The 25,690-nt window shown below is 37.5% G+C and overlaps 1 protein-coding gene across 2 annotated transcripts in view; it reads right to left on the bottom strand.

The window, feature by feature from the left end:
- The window catches only part of SECISBP2L (SECIS binding protein 2 like), a 407,516-nt gene extending 382,150 nt beyond the window's left edge, over positions 1 to 25,366 (bottom strand). The window contains exon 1 of one of the 2 annotated variants that reach the window (XM_053717458.1): positions 25,152 to 25,366. In XM_053717458.1, the coding sequence (XP_053573433.1) occupies positions 25,152 to 25,205 (54 nt within the window). In that variant the 5' untranslated portion in view covers positions 25,206 to 25,366. The remainder of the gene's footprint in view (positions 1 to 25,151) is intronic. The other variant, XM_053717457.1, reaches the window with a different exon arrangement.
- Between the last annotated feature and the right edge of the window lie 324 nt (positions 25,367 to 25,690).

The raw sequence follows: 25,690 nt of genomic DNA, 5'->3' as shown, positions 1-25,690 counted from the left end.
TTTTTATATAGTTTTAAATTTTAATATGTACCACACCTTACACCACCCTCCATTGACTTCCTGGTCCGATGCTGTATCTGATGTAGAGAGTGATCCCGCCTGCTCTCTACGTAAGCAACCAGACTTGTTCCCGATGCAATAAGATGTGCACATGCACTATAGAGGGGGCGGTTAGGTTAAACTCATGGTTGCCTAACGGCCAGGATTTCAACTGGATACTGAAGAATACGTCACAAAAAAAAGCCGGGCAGAATACGTGACAATAAGATGTAAGGTTTGATTTATTAATAACTTTAACATTAAAAAATTTTTTTATTTTATTTACGATGTTTCCAATGCAGCTTTTAATATGGAGCAACTTCAACCATCACTTCAATTTAATGGGGGGGGGGAAGAAATATTTTAAGATGGCAAGGCTCTAAATGTCTTCAATGATTTAATCAGATGAAAAATCTTCAGCACATGAAAGTCAAAATGAAAGCGTTTGTAACCACCTTATGCATAATAAAACAACTTTGCAATATACTTTCATGCAATTTAGTGCTGAAAATGTTGGATTTTATCATTCTTATAGGTATAAATGCATCCTGATTACATCTAAATGCTAACCCTGCTACATATTCGCTAAATGGCTTAAACCTATAACTGCAAATTTATACCTAATGACCATGGTGTGCTTTGTTGTCTGCACACTCAAGTCCGAATTGGCTCCTCCAAATAAGGCAATTGTAGGTGGGGTATAACTACTGAAAAACAAATTGCAGCAAACAAGGTGACCAATATGTTTAAACTTGGCCGATATGTCTTGTAATTATAAAAAGTGTTTACTGTTCCTATAAATTTTCATGACTCGGCCATAACATACAACCTAAAGTCACTACTGTTATCAAATATACTTTGTTCTCTTGGTATCCTTTGTTAAGCAGAAAATAAAACACCTTGTAAGTACAGGACATTTCTGTTGTGCTGCTACAAAATAACATCAGCAAAGCCTAACCATTTAACCTTTTAAAACCGTTATGCCATTCTATTCCGTCATAATTAGACTGGGCTTTAAAGCCATTATGACGGAATAGAACGTCATAGCTAACGGCTGTGCTGAAGCCTTCTGTGCTTTCAGGATTTGATCGCGGTCTGGAGGGCGTTCCTAGGGTTGTAGGGACGCCCCCAGACGCGATCCAATAATTGAAATCTCACGATCGTATGCAACTGTTCTGATGTAGGCACTTTAGCCCTGACACGAAAAGGGTTAAAAACAAAATTAACTTTTTGTTTGCTACAGCTGTTTTAGCCAATAGCCAAACTCCACCCACCATCTGTCTTATTTAGAGGAGCCAATCCAGGCTTCAGTTTGTGAACAGCAAGGCTAGCCACTGGCATAATGTTAGTATAAAATGTTTTGCAGCTGCTATCAGTTAAAGCAAAATTTAGGGAAATAAATGTAGCAGGGTTAGCCTTGGACAGTCAGCAGGGTGCGTTTCAAGTTGCGATTAGAAAATCCACTATTTTTTAAGCTAAATGACATGAAAGGGATAAATAATAAATTCCGAAAAAAATGCATAGTTGTTTATTATGTATAACTAAGCGTTTTATATAAAGATTTAAAGGTTTTGACTTCCTTTTAAAACGTATTCAATGAAAGCATACCAAAGTAGGTTAAAGGGACAGTCTACCCAAAAAAATGTGATTGTTTAAAAAGATAGATAATCCTTTTATTACCCATTCCTTCTAGTTTTGCATAAACATTGTACTTTTTACATCTGTGATTACCTTGTATCTTAGCCTCTGCAGACTGCCCCCTTATCTCAGTGAAATTTACAAAACTTGCATTTTAGCCAATTAGTGCTGCTTGATAAATAACTCCACCAGAGCACAATGTATTCTATATGGCACATATGAACTAGAACTGTCTGGCTGTGAAAAGCACAGAGATAAGAGGTGACCTGAAGAAATTTAGAGGTTTAAAGGTTTTAAAATATATTAATATAACAATGTTGGTTGTGCAAAGCTGGAGAATGGGTAGTAAAGGATTTATCTATCTTTTTTAACAATAAAATAAAATTAGGAAGAGATGTGGTCTAAGCAATGCATGGCAACAATGTTGACAAACTTATAACTTATAGTCTGACATACAGTGCTCAAGTCACATGCACACTCCTCAGCTTATCTAAATATTTTACTTTTTTTTGATGGGTAAATAAAAAAAAATGCTATAATTCTGTTTAAATGGAGTGATAGCAAAAATGCTAAAAATTCACCTGTATTTTGGGCAAGTTTTTCTCTGAAATTCCCAGTAGCGACGGGGTTAAAGTCTGTTACCTCTCATTTAATAAAAAGAAACAAATATGCAAACAAATTTGTGCCATATCAATACCTGTATAAACTTTTAACAAGTCAGATGAGTTTAGAGTTTGTGAGAAACAGGAAAAAAAGAAACTCTTCAAGACCACTACACAAAGATGGGACCAGGAAACTCAAGATGCCTTTGATCATCTCCTTATGGTAAAGCTTGTAATAGAGCTCTACAGATAACAGTCACCTTGAAACTGGTGCACAGGTAAACTGCCCATATTTCCAACACTAAAGAGTCAAACTTAAACTATTATGGTTCAGATACAGAATATACAATTTAAGACAATTTTAAATATACTTCTATTATCAAATTAACTTTGTTCTCTTGGTATTCTTTATTTAAAAGCATATGTAAATATCCTCAGCTGCAGCAGCAATACACTAGTGGGAGCAGCTATCTGGTGATTAGTGGCTCCACACATTTGTCTTGTCACCAGATGTAGCTTCCAGTAGTGTGATGTTGCACTGGAGCAGATTTTAACTATGTTTAACACATTTTCAAAGGTTAAACACAAAGTTTTATGCAAGCAATAATAAAACGCCCCAACATATTAGAGCATTTTCTTTTTTCTCTTCTCTGTCCCTTTAACTTTTACAGTAAGCAAGCAGCAGTGAGGTTGCTGGAGGCAGTCTGAGTTCCTTGTATCTGATGCAGATTAGGGAGTTTAGGCCTATGATAACAACAGAAAGGAGACCACTCTTCGATCTCTAACAGCAAACCCCATTTTTTAGAAGTATGAAATAGGTTCCCAAGAGAATCAATACAGGAAAGGAACTTATACCTATATTTATACATTTTAGATTTAGCTAGTTTAAAACCTATGGGACTCTTGTTCTGCCATTTAATGTGAGATTTCACTCTGCTACCCTATTAGACAGCTACAATATGTAAAAACATAATTTATGTAAGAACTTACCTGATAAATTCATTTCTTTCATATTAGCAAGAGTCCATGAGCTAGTGACGTATGGGATATACATTCCCACCAGGAGGGGCAAAGTTTCCCAAACCTCAAAATGCCTACAAATACACCCCTCACCACACCCACAATTCAGTTTAACGAATAGCCAAGAAGTGGGGTGATAAGAAAAAAGTGCGAAAGCATATAAAATAAGGAATTGGAATAATTGTGCTTTATACAAAAAAATCAAAACCACCACAAAAAAAGGGCGGGCCTCATGGACTCTTGCTAATATGAAAGAAATGAATTTATCAGGTAAGTTCTTACATAAATTACGTTTTCTTTCATGTAATTAGCAAGAGTCCATGAGCTAGTGACGTATGGGATAATGATTACCCAAGATGTGGATCTTTCCACACAAGAGTCACTAGAGAGGGAGGGATAAAATAAAGACAGCCAATTCCTGCTGAAAATAATCCACACCCAGAATAAAATTTTTAATGAAAAAACATAAGCAGAAGATTCAAACTGAAACCACTGCCTGAAGTACGTTTCTACCAAAAACTGCTTCAGAAGAAGAAAACACATCAAAATAGTAGAATTTAGTAAAAGTATGCAAAGAGGACCAAGTTGCTGTTTTGCAAATCTGATCAACCGAAGCTTCATTCTTAAACGCCCAGGAAGTAGAAACTAACCTAGTAGAATGAGCTGTAATTCTTTGAGGCGGAGTGTTACCCGACTCAACATAGGCATGATGAAATAAAGATTTCAACCAAGATGCCAAAGAAATGGCAGAAGCTTTCTGATCTTTTCTAGAACCGGAAAAGATGACAAATAGACTAGAAGTCTTTCGGAAAGACTTAATAGCTTCAACATAATATTACAAAGCTCTAACAGCATCCAAAGAATGCAATGATTTCTCCTTAGAATTCATAGGATTAGGACATAATGAAGGAACCACAATTTCTCTACTAATGTTGTTAGAATTCACAACCTTAGGTAAAAAATTCAAAAGAAGTTCGCAGCACCGCCTTATCCTGATGCAAAATCAGAAAAGGAGACTCACAAAAAAGAGTAGATAATTCAGAGACTCTTCTGGCAAAAGAGATGGCCAAAAGAAACAAAAAACTTTCCAAGAAAGTAATATAATGACCAAAGAATGCATGGGTTCAAAAGGAGGAGCTTGAAGAGCCCCCAGAACCAAATTCAAACTCCAAGGAGGAGAAATTGACTTAATGACAGGTTTTATACGAACCAAAGCTTGTACAAAACAATGAATATCAGGAAGATTAGCAATCCTTCTGTGAAAAAGAACAGAAAGAGCAGAGATTTGTCTTTCAAGAAACTTGCGGACAAACCTTTATCTAAACCATCCTGAAGAAATATAAGTCTTCCAGACTCTATAATATATCTCTCTAGATACAGATTTACGAGCCTGTCACATAGTATCAATCACAGAGTCAGAGAAACCTCTTTGACCAAGAATCAAGCGTTCAAACTCCACACCTTAAAATTAAGGTTTTGAGATCCTGATGGAAAAAAGAACCTTGAGACAGAAGACTGGTCTTAACGGAAGATTCCACAGCTGGCAAGAGGTCATCCGGACAAGATCCGCATACCAAAACCTGTGAGGCCATGCTGGAGCTACCAGCAGGACAAACGAGCATTCCTTAGAATATAGGAGAATACCCTTGGAAGAAGAACTAGAGGCGGAAAGATATAGGCAGGATGACACTTTTAAGGAAGAGATAATGCATCCACTGCCGCCGCCCGAGGATCCCTGGATCCGGACAGATACCAGGGAAGTTTCTTGTTTAGATGAGAAGCCATCAGATCTATTTCTGGGAGTTCCCACATTTGAACAATCTGAGGAAATACCTCTGGGTGAAGACCATTCGCCCAGGTGCAACGTTTGGCGACTGAGATAATCCACTTTCCAATTGTCCATACCTGGGATATGAACCGCAGAGATTAGACAGGAGCTGGATTCCGCCCAAACCAAAATTTGAGATACTTCTTTCATAGCCAGAGGACTGTGAGTCCCTCCTTGATGATTGATGTATGCCACAGTTGTGACATTGTCTATCTGAAAACAAATGAACAACTCTCTCTTCAGAAGAGGCCAAGACTGAAGAGCTCTGAAATTGCACGGAGTTCCAAAATATTGATCGGAAATCTCACCTCCTGAGATTCCCAAACCCCTTGTGCCGTCAGATACCCCCACACAGCTCCCCAACCTGTAAGATTTGCATCTGTTGAGATTATAGTCCAGGTCGGAAGAACAAAGAAGCCCCCTGAACTAAACGATGGTGATCTGTCCACCATGTCAGAGAGTGTCGTATAATCGGTTTAAAGATATTAAGTGAGATATCTTTGAGTAATCCCTGCACCATTGGTTCAGCATACAGAGCTGAAGAGGTCGCATGTGAAAACGAGCAAAGGAGATCGCATCTGATGCGGCAGTCCTAAGACCTAAAATTTCCATGCATAAGGCTACCAAAGGGAATGATTGTGACTGAAGGTTTTGACAAGCTGAAATCAATGTTAAACTTCTCTTGTCTGACAAGGATAGAGTCATAGACACTGAATCTATTCTAGAAACCTAAAAAGGTTACCCTTGTCTGAGGAATCAATGAACTGATTGGTAAATTGATCCTCCAACCATGAACTTGAAGAAACAACACAAGTCGATTCATATGAGATTCTTCGAAAATGAGAAGACTGAGCAAGTACCCAGATATCGTCCAATAAGGAAATACCAAAACCCTGTTCTCTGATTACAGAAAGAAGGGCACCGAGAATCTTTGAAAAAAATTCTTGGAACTGAGGCTAGGCCAAACGGTAGAGCCACAAAACTGGTAATGCTTGTCTAAAAAGAGAATCTCAGACACTAAAAGTGATCTGGATGAATCGGAATATGCAGATACACATCCTGTAAATCTATTGTAGACATATAATGCCCTTGCTAAACAAAAGGCAGGACAGTCCTACAGAAACTGAATGTTGGTATCCTTACATAACGATTCAATATTGATAGATCCGGAACTGGTCTGAAGGAATTGACCTTCTTTGGTACAATGAAGAGATAAAATAAAACCCCAGCCCCTGTTCCAGAACTGGAACTGGCATAATTACTCCAGCCAACTCTAGATCTGAAACACATTTCAGAAATGCTGAGCCTTTGCTGTGTTAACTGTGACACGGGAAAGAAAAAAAATCTCTTAGCAGGAGGCCTTAACTGAAGCCAATGCTGTACCTTTCTGAAACAATGTTCTAAAACCAGAAATTGAGAACGGAATTGATCAAAATTTCTTTGAAGAAAACGTAATCTGCCCCATACCAGCTGAGCTGGAATAAGGTCCGCACCTTCATGGGTACTTAGGAGCTGGCTATAGGTTTTCTATAAGGCTTGGATATATTCCAAACTGGAAATAGTTTCCAAACTGATACCGCTCCTGAGGATGAAGGATCAGGCTTTTGTTCCTTATTGTGAGGAAAGGAACGAAAAATGATTATTAGACCTAAATTTACCTTAGATTTTTTATCCTTTGGTAAAAAAGTTCCCTTCCTTCCAGAAACAGTTGAAATAATAATTTATTACCCTGGAAAGAAAAGGAAAGCAAAGTAGACTTAGAAGACATATCAGCATTCCAAGTTTAATCCATAAAGCTTTTCTAGCTAAAATAGCTAGAGACATATACCTGACATCAACTCTAATGATATCAAAAGATGGTATCACCAATAAAATTATTAGCATGTTATAGAATAATAATAATGCTATAAAATTATGATCTGTTACTTGTTGCGCTAAAGCTTCTAACCAAAAAGTTGAAGCTGCAGCAACATCCGCTAAAAATATAGCAGGTCTAAGAAGATTACCTGAACATAAGTAAGCTTTTCTTAGAAAGGATTCAATTTTCCTATCTAAAGGATCCTTACAATGAATTACTATCTACCGTAGGAATAGTAGCACATTTAGCAGGAGTAGAGACAGCCCCATAACCTTAGGGATTTTGTCCCAAAAAAACTCTAATCTGTCAGATGGCACAGGATATAATTGCTTAAACGTTTAGAAGGAGTAAAAGAATTACCCAAATTATTCCATTCCCTGGAAATTACTTCAGAAATAGCATCAGGGAGATTAAACACTTCTGGAATAACTACAGGAGATTTAAAAACCTTAATTAAACGTTTAGATTTAGTATCAAGAGGACCAGAATCCTCTATTTCTAATGCAATTAATACTTCTTTAAATAAAGAACGAATAAATTCCATCTTGAACAAATACAAAGATTTATCAGCATCAACCTCTGAGACAGAAACCTCTGAACCAGAAGAACCATTATCAGTATCAGAATGATGATGTTCATTTAAAAATTCATCTGAAAAAAGCGAAGTTTTAAAAGAGTTTTATGTAAACTAGAAGGAGAAATAACAGACATAGCCTTCTTAATGGATTTAAAAAAAAAAAATCTAAAAATTAGATGTTGACGGAACAGCAACAGGTAATGTAACAGTACTAAAGGAAATTTTATCTGCATTAATAAGTTTGTCATGACATGCAATACAAACAACAGCTGGAGAAACAGATACCAAAAATTATAGCAGATACACTTAGCTTGATAGCTCCAGCACTAGACAGCGATTTTCCTGTAGTATCTTCTGACTCAGATGCAACGTGAGACATCTTGCAATATGTAAGAGAAAAAACAACATATAAAGCAAAATTGATCAAATTCCTTAAATGACAGTTTCAGGAATGGGAAAAAAATGCCAAAGAACAAGCTTCTAGCAACCAGAAGCAATGAAAAAATAAGACTTAAATAATGTGGAGACAAAAGCGACGCCCTTATTTTTTAGCGCCAAATAAGACGCCCACATTATTTGGCGCCTAAATGCTTTTGGCGCCAAAAATGACGCCACATCCGGAACACTGACATTTTTGGCGCAAAATAACGTCAAAAAATGACGCAACTTCCGGCGACACGTATGACGCCGGAAACGGAAAAGAATTTTTGCGCCAAAAAAGTCCGCGCCAAGAATGACGCAATAAAATGAAGCATTTTCAGCCCCCGCGAGCCTAACAGCCCACAGAAAAAAAAGAGTCAAATTTTTGAAGGTAAGAAAAAATGATTAATTCAAATGCATAATCCCAAATATGAAACTGACTGTCTGAAAAATAAGGAAAGTTGAACATTCTGAGTCAAGGCAAATAAATGTTTGAATACATATATTTAGAACTTTATAAACAAAGTGCCCAACCATAGCTTAGAGTGTCACAGAAAATAAGATTTACTTACCCCAGGACACTCATCTACATGTTTGTAGAAAGCCAAACCAGTACTGAAACGAGAATCAGCAGAGGTAATGGTATATATAAGAGTATATCGTCGATCTGAAAAGGGAGGTAAGAGATGAATCTCTACGACCGATAACAGAGAACCTATGAAATAGACCCCGTAGAAGGAGATCACTGCATTCAAATAGGCAATACTCTCCTCACATCCCTCTGACATTCACTGCACGCTGAGAGGAAAACCGGGCTCCAACTTGCTGCGGAGCGCATATCAACGTAGAATCTAGCACAAACTTACTTCACCACCTCCATCGGAGGCAAAGTTTGTAAAACTGAATTGTGGGTGTGGTGAGGGGTGTATTTGTAGGCATTTTGAGGTTTGGGAAACTTTGCCCCTCCTGGTGGGAATGTATATCCCATACGTCACTAGCTCATGGACTCTTGCTAATTGCATGAAAGAAATATATGACAAGGAAATATTATCATGTCATGTAAGACTTTGTTGAGTATAAGGTAATGAATGAAGCTAAATTAACCTTAAAAGGGATACTAAACTCAATTGTTTTCTTTCACGATTCAGATAAAGCATACAATTTTAAGCAACTTTCTAATTTAATCATATTAAATTTTCTTCGTTCTCTTGCTATCTTTATTTAAAAAGCAGGAGCCGGCCCATTTTAAGTTCAGCACCCCAGATAGAACTTGCTTATTGGTGGCTACATTTAGCCATGAATAAGCAAGCACAACCCAGGTTCAGAACCAAAAATGGGCTGGCTCCTTAAGCTTTACATTCCTGCTAGATAGCAAGAGAACGAAAACAAATTTAAAATAGGAGTAAATTAGAAAGTTGCTTAAAATTGTGTGCTCTATCTGAATCATGAAAGAAAAAAATTGGGTTTAGTATCCCTTTAACAATTATAGGTACATCCAGAGAGGAAAGCACCCACACTCCTAATACATAGTAAAATAAGAGAGACTCAGCACCCTGCACAGTAAATAGCTATCATCAAAAAGAAACTTGGATACTTGTTTGTAGTGTAATATTAAGAGCAGCAGTTTCAGGAGGAATAGGTTGTTCAAGGTAAATTATTAAAATCACAATGTGACTGGCATTTGTCTGAAGCAGGGATAGGCAAGGTGTCCATACATGGACACTGGTGTCCGTGACAAGCCTTTGCAGTGTCCGCCACAACCTTAGTATATCTTTTCTTTCTCATTAAATAATAGGAATAAAAAAAATATGTAGTGTGAATAAAGTTAGTGGCTTGTCAAGAGACTGCTAGCGATATTGGGTGATACGTTATGGAATAAATAAAGCCTGAGTGAAATACTGGATGTGTATCTGCATCAGTATAATAACACCCAGCGCTATATAATGAGACAGTAGTGACACTGGCACATGGGTATAGCCAGAGGAGGGCTAGTTATAGGATCAGTGGTATCTGCATCATTATAATAACACCCAGCACTATATAATGACACAGTAGTGACAATGGCACATGGGTATAGCCAGAGGAGGGCTGGTAATAGAATCAGTGGTATCTGCATCAGTATAATAACACCCAGCACTATATAATGGCACAGTAGTAACCCTGGCACATGGGTATAGCCAGAGGAGGGCTGGTTATAGAATCAGTGGTATCTTTATCAGTATAATAACACCCAGCACTATATAATGACACAGTAGTGACCCTGGCACATGGGTATAGCCAGAGGAGGGCTGGTTATAGGATCAGTGGTATCTTTATTAGTATAATAACACTAAGCTCTATAAAATAATGTTTTTAATTTCAAATGTACCTTGGTGTCCTTCGCTAAGGTCTGTACTTTGGAAAATGTCCACCACAGCCTTTGTCTGTGCCTATCCCTGGTCTGAAGTAGTAAATAGAAAGAAAAGACTCTTAGAAATAAATATGATGGTTAATGTAAAATAAAATAATTAGAAGTTATTAAAGCTTGCCAGTCCCGGCTGCAGACAAGGAAGCAATAGTGAGCAGGTTAGAGATAAAACTGCTATCCAGATAAGGCTATGAGGTGCTGCTAGTCATATTAGTGAGGTTACCTGTCAAAATAGTATTGAGCTGTTCAAAAACAAATATTTTGGCCAACCTGATCATACAAAGCAATAACAGTAGGTAGGAAAGTATAGTAAACATACACAATTCCCTTGTATCCTAGAGGAGAAAAACAAAGTGTAGTCTTATCACTAAAATAGAAATTAGGAGCTTCCACCATAACAAGGATTTACTCTACTAATTTCAGTTTAAAACCTAATAGAAGGAGCCCCTCAGTTATGCAAGTCTCCAATAAAAGTGGAAATTGTAATACTACAGTATGGAGTTACTGTCACAAATCCTTTTTAGACTTCTAACACGACACTAGAAAAGAATAAAATAATATAGAAAATGGCCACTATGGCCAACTAAACATATATTCCGTTTACCCCACGCCAGTCCTTAAAGTAACAAGAAAGCAGTGTTTAAGCAATAAGGTGTGGTGATGAGTAGTCAAATAATGTCCAATCCTGTAAAGTTCCTTCCTTAGAGGCAGAACAAGAGCTGGGATTACCACAGAGTCCCTTTTAATGACCGTATCCTCCGAGCGCTCTATAGAATCTTTAAAGTCATGATAATTATTAAAGGGTGTCAGAGTTATATTGGTATTCAGCTCCACGAGCATGGAAATAGGAGTTTTTGCATCTCCCATCAAAGATATATCCATTGTCCCATTTAAAGGGACATAATACTCATATGCTAAATCACTTGAAACTGATGCAGTATAACTGTAAAAAGCTGACAGGAAAATATCACCTGAGCATCTCTATGTAAAAAAGGAAGATATTTTACCTCACAATTTCCTCAGCTCAGCAGAGTAAGTTCTGTGTAAAAAGTTATACTCAGCTGCTCCCAGCTGCAGGTAAAAACATTAAAAAAAATGAAGAAATTAACAGCAGCCAATCAGCATCAGCAGTGCTGAGGTCATGAACTCTTACTGTGATCTCATGAGATTTGACTTAACTCTCATGAGATTTCATAGTAAGCTTCCTTTACCTGATTGGTGAAATATGAGAGTGCACGATGCTAGTCCCTTCAGATGTCCCAGGACAGACACACTAAAATGCTGCTTAGAAATCCTTTACAATGGGAGGTGGCTACTAAGGAACTTTTGAGGTAAAATATCTTTCTTTTTTACATAGAGATGTTCAGGTGATATTTTCTAATCAGCTTTTTACAGCTATGCTGCATCACTTTCAAGTGTTTAAACATTTGGGTATTATGGCCCTTTAAGTGATCATTTACAAAGTAGAGCAGCTTACTCTGAGGAACCAAAGTATTGCCTTTATCTTGCAAGCCACTAGCATGGTCAGTAAGAGAGTCCTTGGTAACAGCTGCAGAAGTCGGCTTATGGCAGCTACCTGGAAGTTCCGCAGTACTAAAATCCCTAGATAAAGCATAATTATCAGTTTCTTTACAATGTTCTATGCTAGTGTTTACTACATCTCAGAACTAAGCTTCCACAGGATGATACAAAATCATCATAACAGCAACTTCCCTTAGTCCAATTAACATTTCTGTACGGAGGGGGGGGGAGTCTGTTTTTATGCTTTTGAGGCATGTCACTGTTTACCAATAAATCAATGGGGATCTGCTTTTCCCCACTGATTTAATCCCTTGCAGCATATTGACATAGTAACTACATCACACAGTACTTTGCCCAGCATACTGTGTTGATGTAGTACCTACATCCAACACACTGCTGCATGTTGGGTCCCCGCTGTAAGCACTGACAACGTTAACCGCAGCTGTGGACAGAAGGCAATTCCTTTCATATGGTAAGGGAGCACAGATTGTGCTCCTAACCATATAATGCCAGATTGACGATCGATACAGACAGTGGAGCTGGTGGAAGGGAAGAAAGGAAGGAAAGTGACCCATCGTAGAAGGGGAGAGGAAGACACAGGTCCCTACACTACAGAACATTGTTTGGAAGAGGAGAGGGAGAGACGGATCCCTACACTACAAAAATACTGCGATTTTTCTTTCGTGTAGGAATCCACCCTCCCAAAATTCCCCTTCAAGCGACCAGCTTTTCATTATTATTATTTTATTTTAAAAGCTGATCGCTTGGAGAGGGAAGCCGGATCCCTAAAGAAAAAACAAAAAAGCCCTAAACTTCATACTGGAGGACTGGTTGCCAGTAGCTTAGATGGTGGTGACCAGCAGAAGAGCAAGAGCTGTGTGTGAGGCATCAAGGAGATGTCAGGTGGGAGGGTAATCCCGACATTACAGCAAATATTACCCTTAACTCCTTTGCTGCTGGGAATTTCAGAAGTGTGGTGAGCAGCTAAAATTAACGGTCTAATTACCAAAATCCATTGGCAAAACCATTCATGTCTACTATTTATGAATAAAAGCGATCCTAGAGAAACTTTTACAACAATTTGTCTTATGACTGCAGTAGTTGTGTGTAAATAATTTCAGTGAGAAACTTAGTTTGTTTAAAGTTAATTTTATTTTTATATGATCGCATTTGGTGGCCAAATGGTAGAATGAATGAAAAACGAAAATGGGCTTAGATCAATACCATGGGTTGTCAACTATTTACACACACATATATATATATATATATATATATATATATATATATATATATATATATATATACATACATACATACATATATATACATACATATATATACACATATACATATATAAACATATACATATATACACACATATACATACACACACACACAAATATATGGCCAAGAAATCATAAATTCTTCCAAGGTATGTAAACTTATGAGCACAACTGTATTATATATATATATATATATATATATATATATATATATATATATATATGAGAAGTAGAGGATATGAGAAGTAGAGGATATGAGAAGTAGAGGATACCGCACACTCTGTTTGTATACCGCTCACGATACTCCACAACCTCCGGTATATATATATATCAAGAACTAGCACTCACTGGACTTTTTCAAACACCAAAAAGTTTAATGTGACTTTTTTGGTGTTTGAAAAAGTCCAGTGAGTGCTAGTTCTTGCTATTATTATTTATTACCCACTAGCACCCTGGCTGCTGAACCGTTGAAGTGAGAGTGCTCATCTTGGGACTTATATATATATATATATAATAGAAGAAAGTTGCTAGCAGCGGTCTTTAAAAGCAAAAAGTCTTTATTATAACAAGGATAAAAACACTCCAGGAAACGTCACAAGTACGATCACAACAGTGAGTCCGCTAACATGTTTCGGCCAGGGGCCGTAATCATAGCTACTGGACTATGCACCTGAGCACCTTAAAAAGCACCAGGGTCGCCCTGATTGGGTAAAAACAAAAATACACATTGTGATACAATTTAACTCTAGGAGTACCTAAACAGTGAAATACTACAGTTTAATTTGAAATTTAAATTACAATGTGCCTATTACCAAAATCAGCTCTGCAGGATCTATAAATACTAAAATAATGTATAGATAACTGTTAACTAAATTCACTTGAATGTTATACAAAAAAGGAAGGCTTGCATAAGGTAAATTATATATAAATTAATATATATGAGAAGTAGAGGATACCGCACACTCTGTTTGTATACCGCTCACGATACTCCATAACCTCCGGTTTTCTGAAGCACACTCAATCATTGACATTTATCCTGATTGTCATTAAAGGCGTATATAGGGGGTGTTATCAAGCTATTGAAGTGCTGCAAGCCTTTTATATTATACTGCCCTTTAATAGAGTTTGCACATTTACTATACTTTGCTTACGTCTACACTAGTCTATACCTACAGAATAATATATATAAGGACAGCAACAGTTATCTTTAATTTTTGATAGATATATATATATATATATATATACACACACACACACACAGAAATGCACTCACAGGAACGAACAACCAGCTCAATACCATTGTTAGCCTGTTCTATGGCGATTTACCACCTGGGTGCAACTTCTTTTAGCCCAGCAATGCTTTTCACAGAGTAGAACTTTCCTGTAGTATATCAGTCTGATCCCGCCTATTACGGTCAGTCCAGCGCCGAAATACCAGGCAATTCCTCTCTGAACAAGGAACACAGCAACCCCAGACGATCGTTTCGGCCTTCATTGGGCCTCGTCAGTGAGGTGTAGCAGTATTCCTCTAAGCACACTGAGCAAGGAGTCCACGTCTGGTTGCCCCTTTTTCCCATAGGGAGACTAAATACACACAGAGAGAAATGCACTCACAGGAACGAACAACCAGCTCAATACCATTGTTAGCCTGTTCTATGGCGATTTACCACCTGGGTGCAACTTCTTTTAGCCCAGCAATGCTTTTCACAGAGTAGAACTTTCCTGTAGTATATCAGTCTGATCCCGCCTATTACGGTTAGTCCAGCGCCGAAATACCAGGCAATTCCTCTCTGAACAAGGAACACAGCAACCCCAGACGATCGTTTCGGCCTTCATTGGGCCTCGTCAGTGAGGTGTAGCAGTATTCCTCTAAGCACACTGAGCAAGGAGTCCACGTCTGGTTGCCCCTTTTTCCCATAGGGAGACTAAATACACACAGAGAGAAATGCAATATATATATATACATACATATATATATATATATATATATATATATATATATATATATATATATATATATATATATATATATATATATATATATATATATATATATACATACATACATACATACATACATACATATATATATATATATATACACACACACACACATACACACATCCATATACACACACAGTACTGTGCAAAAGTCTTAGGCCACCATTAGATTTCTTGTTTTAGCAATGGTATAAATGACCATATATAATTATTTCTCAGTCTCTTTATTAGAATAAAACTAGAAAATACAGGATATTTGTATGCAGTATTTAAAAAAAAAAAAAAAAAATCAGGAAAAAAAAAAAACAGCTGCTATAGGCTAAAGCGGCAAGTATTTAGTGTGACCTCCCCTTAAAGTGATGGTAAACTCTCCCCTTTTTAAAATCAGATCTGGAATGTAAGCGCTATTTTAGATGGGGTTTTATTCATCATGTGCAATGAAGATGCGCTATAACTTAGTTATTAATATAGATATGAAATTCAAATACCCCACGTTACACCACCCACTTCAAAAGTCAATTTTCCCGTCAGCTAAATGATTGAATTACTCTCCAATCAATGCTCTAGCTACAACAAAAGTGCCATATGGGGAGAGCGCTGATTGGACAACAATTCAATCTGTTAACTCACAGAAAATTGTACTTTTGAAGTGGGCGGAGGAGCATGCAGTATTTGAATTTCATATCTATAATAAAAAGAAAGTTATAGCGCATCTTCATTACAGCTAATGAATTAAACTCCATCTAAAATAGCGCTTACATTCCAGATCTGATTTTAAAAAGGGGAGAGTTTACCATCACTTTAACACTTGAGCAATTGCACGAACATGGCTCTCGTAAACCTAAATGGAATAGAACCCAAATTAATATCATTGCTAACACCTGTATTTGCCCTAAAATTACGTCAAAATTACTGCTGTAAAAAATAGTCTAATACACCAGGTTTGTGCAAGACGTGCTTGAGCATTACATACACATGTAGTAAGAGTTTAATTTATTGGAAGCTAGCTAATAAGACCAACTTTCAATCACATCATTCAAAATGCCAACAATCAAAGAATTTGACAGACAGAAAATCATACTTTTGCATCAGCAAGGCCACTCTCAAAGGGAAATCAGCAAACAAACTGGATACTCAAGATGTGGTATTCAAACGGTTGTAAAGAAATTTGAAGAATCAGGAGAGGCCAAAGGACAAATAAAAAAAAAAAAAGGACTGGAAGGCCAAGAAAACATTCGAAATCTGATGAGAAGTTTCTCAGAGATTCTTCTTTGAGAGACCGGAAGAAGTCCAGCAAGAACCTGGCTCAGCCCTGACCCTTCTACAGTCCAAAGAAGCTTCACCAGGAATGGTCTTTGTGGAAGGGTAGCAGCCAATAAACCACTTTTTCGGAAGGGGAACATGGTGAAAAGGCTAAGATATACTAAAGCTCACAAAGATTGGAATGAAGATCAGTGGAAAAGAGTATTATGGAGTGACGAATCCAAGTTTGAAATTTTTGGGTCCAATCGTCGACAACATGTGAGAAGAAGAGTTGGGGAGAGATAGAAGAATGAGTGTTTGCGGCCTTTAGTGAAACATGGATTTAATTCATCATGCCTGATTGGGAATGGTTTTATTTTTCAGCATGATAACGATCCCAAGCACACAGTGAAATCATATTTGGAGAGAAAAACAGCTGATAAAACACTGATAGTCAGAGTCCAGTCCTGAAAATTATAGAGGCAGTATGGGATCATCTGGACAGAGAAATAAATAAAAGACAACCTAAATCTTAAGAAGAATTCTGGGAAGTGCTGAAAGAAGCTTGGTACAATATACCAAAAGATTACTTCAGAAAACTTCAGGACAGTCTCGCCAAAAGAGTTCAAGGTGTGCTCAGTGCCAAGGGAGGTCACACTAAATACTGAATCAGAAGCTGCATGACGTCACTAACACATGCGCAAAGGAATTTAATTTTTTTTTCCCGATGCTTAAAGGGCCACTAAACCCAAAATCTTTCTTTCATGATTCAGATAGAGAATAGAAATTTAAACAACAATACAATTTACTTCCATTATTTATTTTGCTTCATTTTTTAAATATCCTTAGTTGAAGAAAAAGCAATGCACATGGTGAGCCAATCACACGATGCTTCTATGTGCAGCAACCAATCAGCAGCTAGTGAGCATATCTAGATATGCTTTTCATCAAAGCATATCAAGAGAATAAAACAAATTAGATAATATAAGTAAATTTGAAAGATGTTTAAAATTACATTATCTTTCTAAATTATAAAATAAAAAAACATAATTTATGTAAGAACTTACCTGATAAATTCATTTCTTTCATATTAGCAAGAGTCCATGAGCTAGTGACGTATGGGATATACATTCCTACCAGGAGGGGCAAAGTTTCCCAAACCTCAAAATGCCTATAAATACACCCCTCACCACACCCACAATTCAGTTTAACGAATAGCCAAGAAGTGGGGTGATAAAAAAGTGCGAAAGCATATAAAATAAGGAATTGGAATAATTGTGCTTTATACAAAAACATAACCACCACAAAAAAAGGGCGGGCCTCATGGACTCTTGCTAATATGAAAGAAATGAATTTATCAGGTAAGTTCTTACATAAATTATGTTTTCTTTCATGTAATTAGCAAGAGTCCATGAGCTAGTGACGTATGGGATATAAATACCCAAGATGTGGATCTTTCCACACAAGAGTCACTAGAGAGGGAGGGATAAAATAAAGACAGCCAATTCCTGCTGAAAATAATCCACACCCAAAATAAAGTTTAACGAAAAACATAAGCAGAAGATTCAAACTGAAACCGCTGCCTGAAGTACTTTTCTACCAAAAACTGCTTCAGAAGAAGAAAATACATAAAAATGGTAGAATTTAGTAAAAGTATGCAAAGAGGACCAAGTTGCTGCTTTGCAAATCTGATCAACCGAAGCTTCATTCCTAAATGCCCAGGAAGTAGAAACTGACCTAGTAGAATGAGCTGTAATTCTCTGAGGCGGAGTTTTACCCGACTCAACATAGGCAAGATGAATTAAAGATTTCAACCAAGATGCCAAAGAAATGGCAGAAGCTTTCTGGCCTTTTCTAGAACTGGAAAAGATAACAAATAGACTAGAAGTCTTTCTGAAAGATTTAGTAGCTTCAACATAATATTTCAAAGCTCTAACAACATCCAAAGAATGCAACGATTTCTCCTTAGAATTCTTAGGATTAGGACATAATGAAGGAACCACAATTTCTCTACTAATGTTGTTGGAATTCACAACTTTAGGTAAAAATTCAAAAGAAGTTCGCAACACCGCCTTATCCTGATGAAAAATCAGAAAAGGAGACTCACAAGAAAGAGCAGATAATTCAGAAACTCTTCTGGCAGAAGAGATGGCCAAAAGGAACAAAACTTTCCAAGAAAGTAATTTAATGTCCAATGAATGCATAGGTTCAAACGGAGGAGCTTGAAGAGCCCCCAGAACCAAATTCAAACTCCAAGGAGGAGAAATTGACTTAATGACAGGTTTTATACGAACCAAAGCTTGTACAAAACAATGAATATCAGGAAGAATAGCAATCTTTCTGTGAAAAAGAACAGAAAGAGCAGAGATTTGTCTTTCAAGGAACTTGCGGACAAACCTTTATCTAAACCATCCTGAAGAAACTGTAAAATTCTCGGAATTCTAAAAGAATGCCAAGAAAAATGATGAGAAATACACCAAGAAATATAAGTCTTCCAGACTCTATAATATATCTCTCTAGATACAGATTTACGAGCCTGTAACATAGTATTAATCACAGCGTCAGAGAAACCTCTTTGACGAAGAATCAAGCGTTCAATCTCCATACCTTTAAATTTAAGGATTTCAGATCCTGATGGAAAAAAGGACCTTGTGACAGAAGGTCTGGTCTTAACGGAAGAGTCCACGGTTGACAAGAGGCCATCCGGACAAGATCCGCATACCAAAACCTGTGAGGCCATGCCGGAGCTACCAGCAGAACAAACGAGCATTCCTTCAGAATCTTGGAGATTACTCTTGGAAGAAGAACTAGAGGCGGAAAGATATAGGCAGGATGATACTTCCAAGGAAGTGATAATGCATCCACTGCCTCCGCCTGAGGATCCCGGGATCTGGACAGATACCTGGGAAGTTTCTTGTTTAGATGGGACGCCATCAAATCTATTTCTGGAAGTTCCCACATTTGAACGATCTGAAGAAACACCTCTGGGTGAAGAGACCATTCGCCCGGATGCAACGTTTGGCGACTGAGATAATCCGCTTCCCAATTGTCTACACCTGGGATATGAACCGCAGAGATTAGACAGGAGCTGGATTCCGCCCAAACCAAAATTTGAGATACTTCTTTCATAGCCAGAGGACTGTGAGTTCCTCCTTGATGATTGATGTATGCCACAGTTGTGACATTGTCTGTCTGAAAACAAATGAACGATTCTCTCTTCAGAAGAGGCCAAAACTGAAGAGCTCTGAAAATTGCACGGAGTTCCAAAATATTGATCGGTAATCTCACCTCCTGAGATTCCCAAACTCCTTGTGCCGTCAGAGATCCCCACACAGCTCCCCAACCTGTGAGACTTGCATCTGTTGAAATTACAGTCCAGGTCGGAAGCACAAAAGAAGCCCCCTGAATTAAACGATGGTGATCTGTCCACCACGTTAGAGAGTGTCGAACAATCGGTTTTAAAGATATTAATTGAGATATCTTTGTGTAATCCTTGCACCATTGATTCAGCATACAAAGCTGAAGAGGTCGCATGTGAAAACGAGCAAAGGGGATCGCGTCCAATGCAGCAGTCATAAGACCTAGAATTTCCATGCATAAGGCTACCGAAGGGAATGATTGTGACTGAAGGTTTCGACAAGCTGCCATCAGTTTTAGACGCCTCTTGTCTGTTAAAGACAGAGTCATGGACACTGAATCTATTTGGAAACCCAGAAAGGTTACCCTTGTCTGAGGAATCAATGAACTTTTTGGTAAATTGATCCTCCAACCATGATCTTGAAGAAACAACACAAGTCGATTTGTATGAAATTCTGCTAAATGTAAAGACTGAGCAAGTACCAAGATATCGTCCAAATAAGGAAATACCACAATACCCTGTTCACTGATTACAGACAGAAGGGCACCGAGAACATTTGTAAAAATTCTTGGAGCTGTAGCAAGGCCAAACGGCAGAGCCACAAACTGGTAATGCTTGTCCAGAAAAGAGAATCTCAGGAACCGATAATGATCCGGATGAATCGGAATATGCAGATATGCATCCTGTAAATCTATTGTGGACATATAATTCCCTTGCTGAACAAAAGGCAAGATAGTCCTTACAGTTACCATCTTGAACGTTGGTATCCTTACATAACGATTCAATATTTTTAGATCCAGAACTGGTCTGAAGGAATTCTCCTTCTTTGGTACAATGAAGAGATTTGAATAAAACCCCATCCCCTGTTCCTGAACTGGAACTGGCATAATTACTCCAGTCAACTCTAGATCTGAAACACAATTCAGAAATGCTTGAGCTTTTACTGGATTTACTGGGACACGGGAAAGAAAAAATCTCTTTGCAGGAGGTCTCATCTTGAAACCAATTCTGTACCCTTCTGAAACAATGTTCTGAATCCAAAGATTGTGAACAGAATTGATCCAAATTTCTTTGAAAAAACGTAACCTGCCCCCTACCAGCTGAGCTGGAATGAGGGCCGCACCTTCATGTGGACTTAGAAGCAGGCTTTGCCTTTCTGGCTGGCTTGGATTTATTCCAGATTGGAGATGGTTTCCAAACTGAAACTGCTCCTGAGGATGAAGGATCAGGTTTTTGTTCTTTGTTGGAACGAAAGGAACGAAAAAGATTATTAGCTCTGTTTTTACCCTTAGATTTTTTATCCTGTGGTAAAAAGGTTCCTTTCCCACCAGTAACAGTTGAAATAATAGAATCCAACTGAGAACCAAATAATTTGTTACCCTGGAAAGAAATGGAAAGTAGAGTTGATTTAGAAGCCATATCAGCATTCCAAGTCTTAAGCCATAAAGCTCTTCTAGCTAAAATAGCTAGAGACATAAACCTGACATCAACTCTGATAATATCAAAGATGGCATCACAGATAAAATTATTAGCATGCTGAAGAAGAATAATAATATCATGAGAATCATGATGTGTTACTTGTTGCGCTAAGGTTTCCAACCAAAAAGTTGAAGCTGCAGCAACATCAGCCAAAGATATAGCAGGTCTAAGAAGATTACCTGAACACAGATAAGCTTTTCTTAGAAAGGATTCAATTTTCCTATCTAAAGGATCCTTAAACGAAGTACCATCTGACGTAGGAATAGTAGTACGTTTAGCAAGGGTAGAAATAGCCCCATCAACTTTAGGGATTTTGTCCCAAAATTCTAATCTGTCAGACGGCACAGGATATAATTGCTTAAAACGTTTAGAAGGAGTAAATGAATTACCCAATTTATCCCATTCTTTGGAAATTACTGCAGAAATAGCATTAGGAACAGGAAAAACTTCTGGAATAACCACAGGAGATTTAAATACCTTATCCAAACGTTTAGAATTAGTATCAAGAGGACCAGAATCCTCTATTTCTAAAGCAATTAGAACTTCTTTAAGTAAAGAACGAATAAATTCCATTTTAAATAAATATGAAGATTTATCAGCATCAACCTCTGAGACAGAATCCTCTGAACCAGAAGAGTCATCAGAATCAGAATGATGATCATTTAAAAATTCATCTGTAGGGAGAGAAGTTTTAAAAGATTTTTTACGTTTACTAGAAGGAGAAATAACAGACATAGCCTTCTTTATGGATTCAGAAACAAAATCTCTTATGTTATCAGGAACATTCTGCACCTTAGATGTTGAAGGAACTGCAACAGGCAATGGTACTTTACTAAAGGAAATATCTGCTTTAACAAGTTTGTCATGACAATCAATACAAACAAAAGCTGGAGGAATAGCTACCAAAAGTTTACAGCAGATACACTTAGCTTTGGTAGATCCAGCACTAGACAGCGATTTTCCTGTAGTATCTTCTGACTCAGATGCAACGTGAGACATCTTGCAATATGTAAGAGAAAAAACAACAACATATAAAGCAAAATTGATCAAATTCCTTAAATGACAGTTTCAGGAATGGGAAAAAATGCCAAAGAACAAGCTTCTAGCAACCAGAAGCAATGAAAAATGAGACTTAAATAATGTGGAGACAAAAGCGACGCCCATATTTTTTAGTGCCAAATAAGACGCCCACATTATTTGGCGCCTAAATGCTTTTTGGCGCCAAAAATGACGCCACATCCGGAACGCCGACATTTTTGGCGCAAAATAACGTCAAAAAATGACGCAACTTCCGGCGACACGTATGACGCCGGAAACGGAAAAGAATTTTTGCGCCAAAAAAAGTCCGCGCCAAGAATGACGCAATAAAATGAAGCATTTTCAGCCCCCGCGAGCCTAACAGCCCACAGGGAAAAAAGTCAAAATTTTGAAGGTAAGAAAAAATGATTAAATCAAATGCATTATCCCAAATATGAAACTGACTGTCTGAAAAATAAGGAAAGTTGAACATTCTGAGTCAAGGCAAATAAATGTTTGAATACATATATTTAGAACTTTATAAACAAAGTGCCCAACCATAGCTTAGAGTGTCACAGAAAATAAGATTTACTTACCCCAGGACACTCATCTACATGTTTGTAGAAAGCCAAACCAGTACTGAAACGAGAATCAGCAGAGGTAATGGTATATATAAGAGTATATCGTCGATCTGAAAAGGGAGGTAAGAGATGAATCTCTACGACCGATAACAGAGAACCTATGAAATAGACCCCGTAGAAGGAGATCACTGCATTCAAATAGGCAATACTCTCCTCACATCCCTCTGACATTCACTGCACGCTGAGAGGAAAACCGGGCTCCAACTTGCTGCGGAGCGCATATCAACGTAGAATCTAGCACAAACTTACTTCACCACCTCCATCAGAGGCAAAGTTTGTAAAACTGAATTGTGGGTGTGGTGAGGGGTGTATTTATAGGCATTTTGAGGTTTGGGAAACTTTGCCCCTCCTGGTAGGAATGTATATCCCATACGTCACTTGCTAATTACATGAAAGAAATGTGGGTGGTATGTCCCTTTAAATGCCAAAACACCATGGATTTAATTGGACCACACAATTATCGTCATAAAAAAAAAACACACATGGTTTGTCTCTGGGCTGTCAGCGGATAGCAATAAATAGTAGCTGTTGCGTTCAAAATAAAAAAGGTATTAATATTGAACATTGTAATTTTTCATGCCTTAAACTCATGTTTATTTTTATTTTAGGATCATATGAGAATTAGACATTGCTTTCAGTTTACCTTCACTTTTTAAGTAAAACCTGCTTCTTTTTCAAGTGAAACTAACTGGAAGGTGCATGCTGTATACAATTTTATCATATTAATCTACTGCTCACTGGGTCATAAGGTCATCTCCCACCGAAAAAGTCAGTTTATTCCACCCTGGAGCATCCAATTTTCAAAAAATAAAGCACATTTATATATTTTTACATATTTTCAACACTCTGAGACTGCAAACAAAAAAATAACAGCAGACGAGCAAGAATTTACCCTGTCCTAAAATTGAGTGAAATATGAGGCAAATACTCAAAAAGAGATTGCTTTGCCTTTTTAAAAAGTTTTTACATAGCAGTAGTAATCATTCAAACCCCTAATTATTGCTTATAAAAAAAATATGTTAGCATATTATCCCTCCATGGATGAAGTGTTCCACAATATAGGATATTTCTGAAAACGATGTGTCAACAAAATGTTAGTGCCACACTTTTCTAAACAAATATTATTCTGACTTTTTTTTTATAGCTGTTCATTAAATAAATAGAAAACTAGTTCTAAATAATACTTCCACAGGTGCCAATCCAAAATTATAACTGACAGCAAGATTAACAAGGATATATTTGCAAACTGTTGAATCTAATATTATGCTTTTTATTTTTAAAAACAACATTCAGTGATTTTTTTTCATATTAGACAAATATTGTCTGCTGTAGTATAAGACTTAAATGAAGGATATTCTCTAATGGCTTATTGTTCAAAGCTTTACATAAAAGGAAAGAGACTTCAAAAACTCAACTTTTCCAATCATATTACATATTTCCTGGTTCTATTTATTAAAAATGTGTATATTTTAAATATATATATATATACACTTTTAAAATGTGCTTTGGGTAATTAAATTATCTATTAGTTTTCAGAAACGAGAGGAGTGAATGGATTTAGGTCAGCAACCAGGTGTAATCACCTTTCCATAAACATCCATCATATTAGTCTCAGGGTAACTAACACAGAAAGTCATTGCTAAGTGTTACTGAAACAAGTGGTGGAACCAAGGTGTAAAAATAAAAAACATACATTTTAGGTTATTTCATGTACAGTAATCTGAAAACTCTAATAGTATTTACAATTTCTACATTATTGGGTGATAAAACGAACTGAATGATTCAATATTGGTTCTTGAGATTAGGCACATACTGGAGTAGAACACAATAATACTAATAATGTAGAAGTGTGTTCTAGCACCATGCAGCACTCCAATCAGCTGCGACAACAAACAATATTCTCCCTTATGGATTACGTAGGATCTCCAGCAGCAAAGGTTCGTTGTAGATGCATTTCGAAAAGTTAAGCTAGTGTTTTACGTCAATAAACTTTAAAAAGTGAGCTGATACTAGCGTTGGATAGTATGGTATAGTATAACGGCTAGCTGAACATTAGAGGGGAGTTGTTATCTGGCTATACTGTAAGTGGCCCGTTTGTGTTCCTCGGGATTGTTGCTGTCACTGATACGCTATCAAGTCTTGCCCAGTACAATAAAGCGCAACAAGTCCCAGGAGGCAGGAGGACTAGCACTAGTGGTGGCATTTGAAGACCCGCTTTACCTGATCATTAATCTCCATGTTTCCCGGGCCTAGACCAGAGCAGCCGCCTAGCATTTGGTTCCGATGGCAGCCTGTCTTCTATACAATCCGAGAGAGAACGGGATCTATTTCGTCCATCTTCCGCCTACTAGTCTTCCTTCGATGTAGTCCCCCTTTCCTTCGCCTTCAGTCCACACCCCTCCCCGAGCCGCCCAGCTACGTAACACCGCCGTGTCCGTGGCTGTGACAGGGAGAGTCAGCTGCGACGGGGGCCGAGGGAGCCCAAACTCAGACAATCGCATTCGACCTGTCAGAAGCATTTTTTTTTTTTTTGGCCGAAGATTTTAACCTCTCATTTTCCAGAGTAGTCTGCAATACCTTGCGCAGGAATGCCTCAATTGTGTATTTCTCTGGAACTAGGCCTTTGACCGACATAACGCCTTCTGTTCAGGCGTCATAATATTATTTCTATACTAACTTTATAATAACAATTCATTTAATTGAAAAAAGTAAATGTGCATTGTATATTTTTTTTTTTCAATTAAATGAATTATTATTAT

Source organism: Bombina bombina, chromosome 6 (genome assembly GCF_027579735.1).
Source record: "Bombina bombina isolate aBomBom1 chromosome 6, aBomBom1.pri, whole genome shotgun sequence".
In the NCBI taxonomy this organism is placed as follows: domain Eukaryota; kingdom Metazoa; phylum Chordata; class Amphibia; order Anura; family Bombinatoridae; genus Bombina; species Bombina bombina.
Note: the sequence above shows the minus strand (reverse complement) of the source record. Positions and strands in the feature narration are given on the sequence as shown.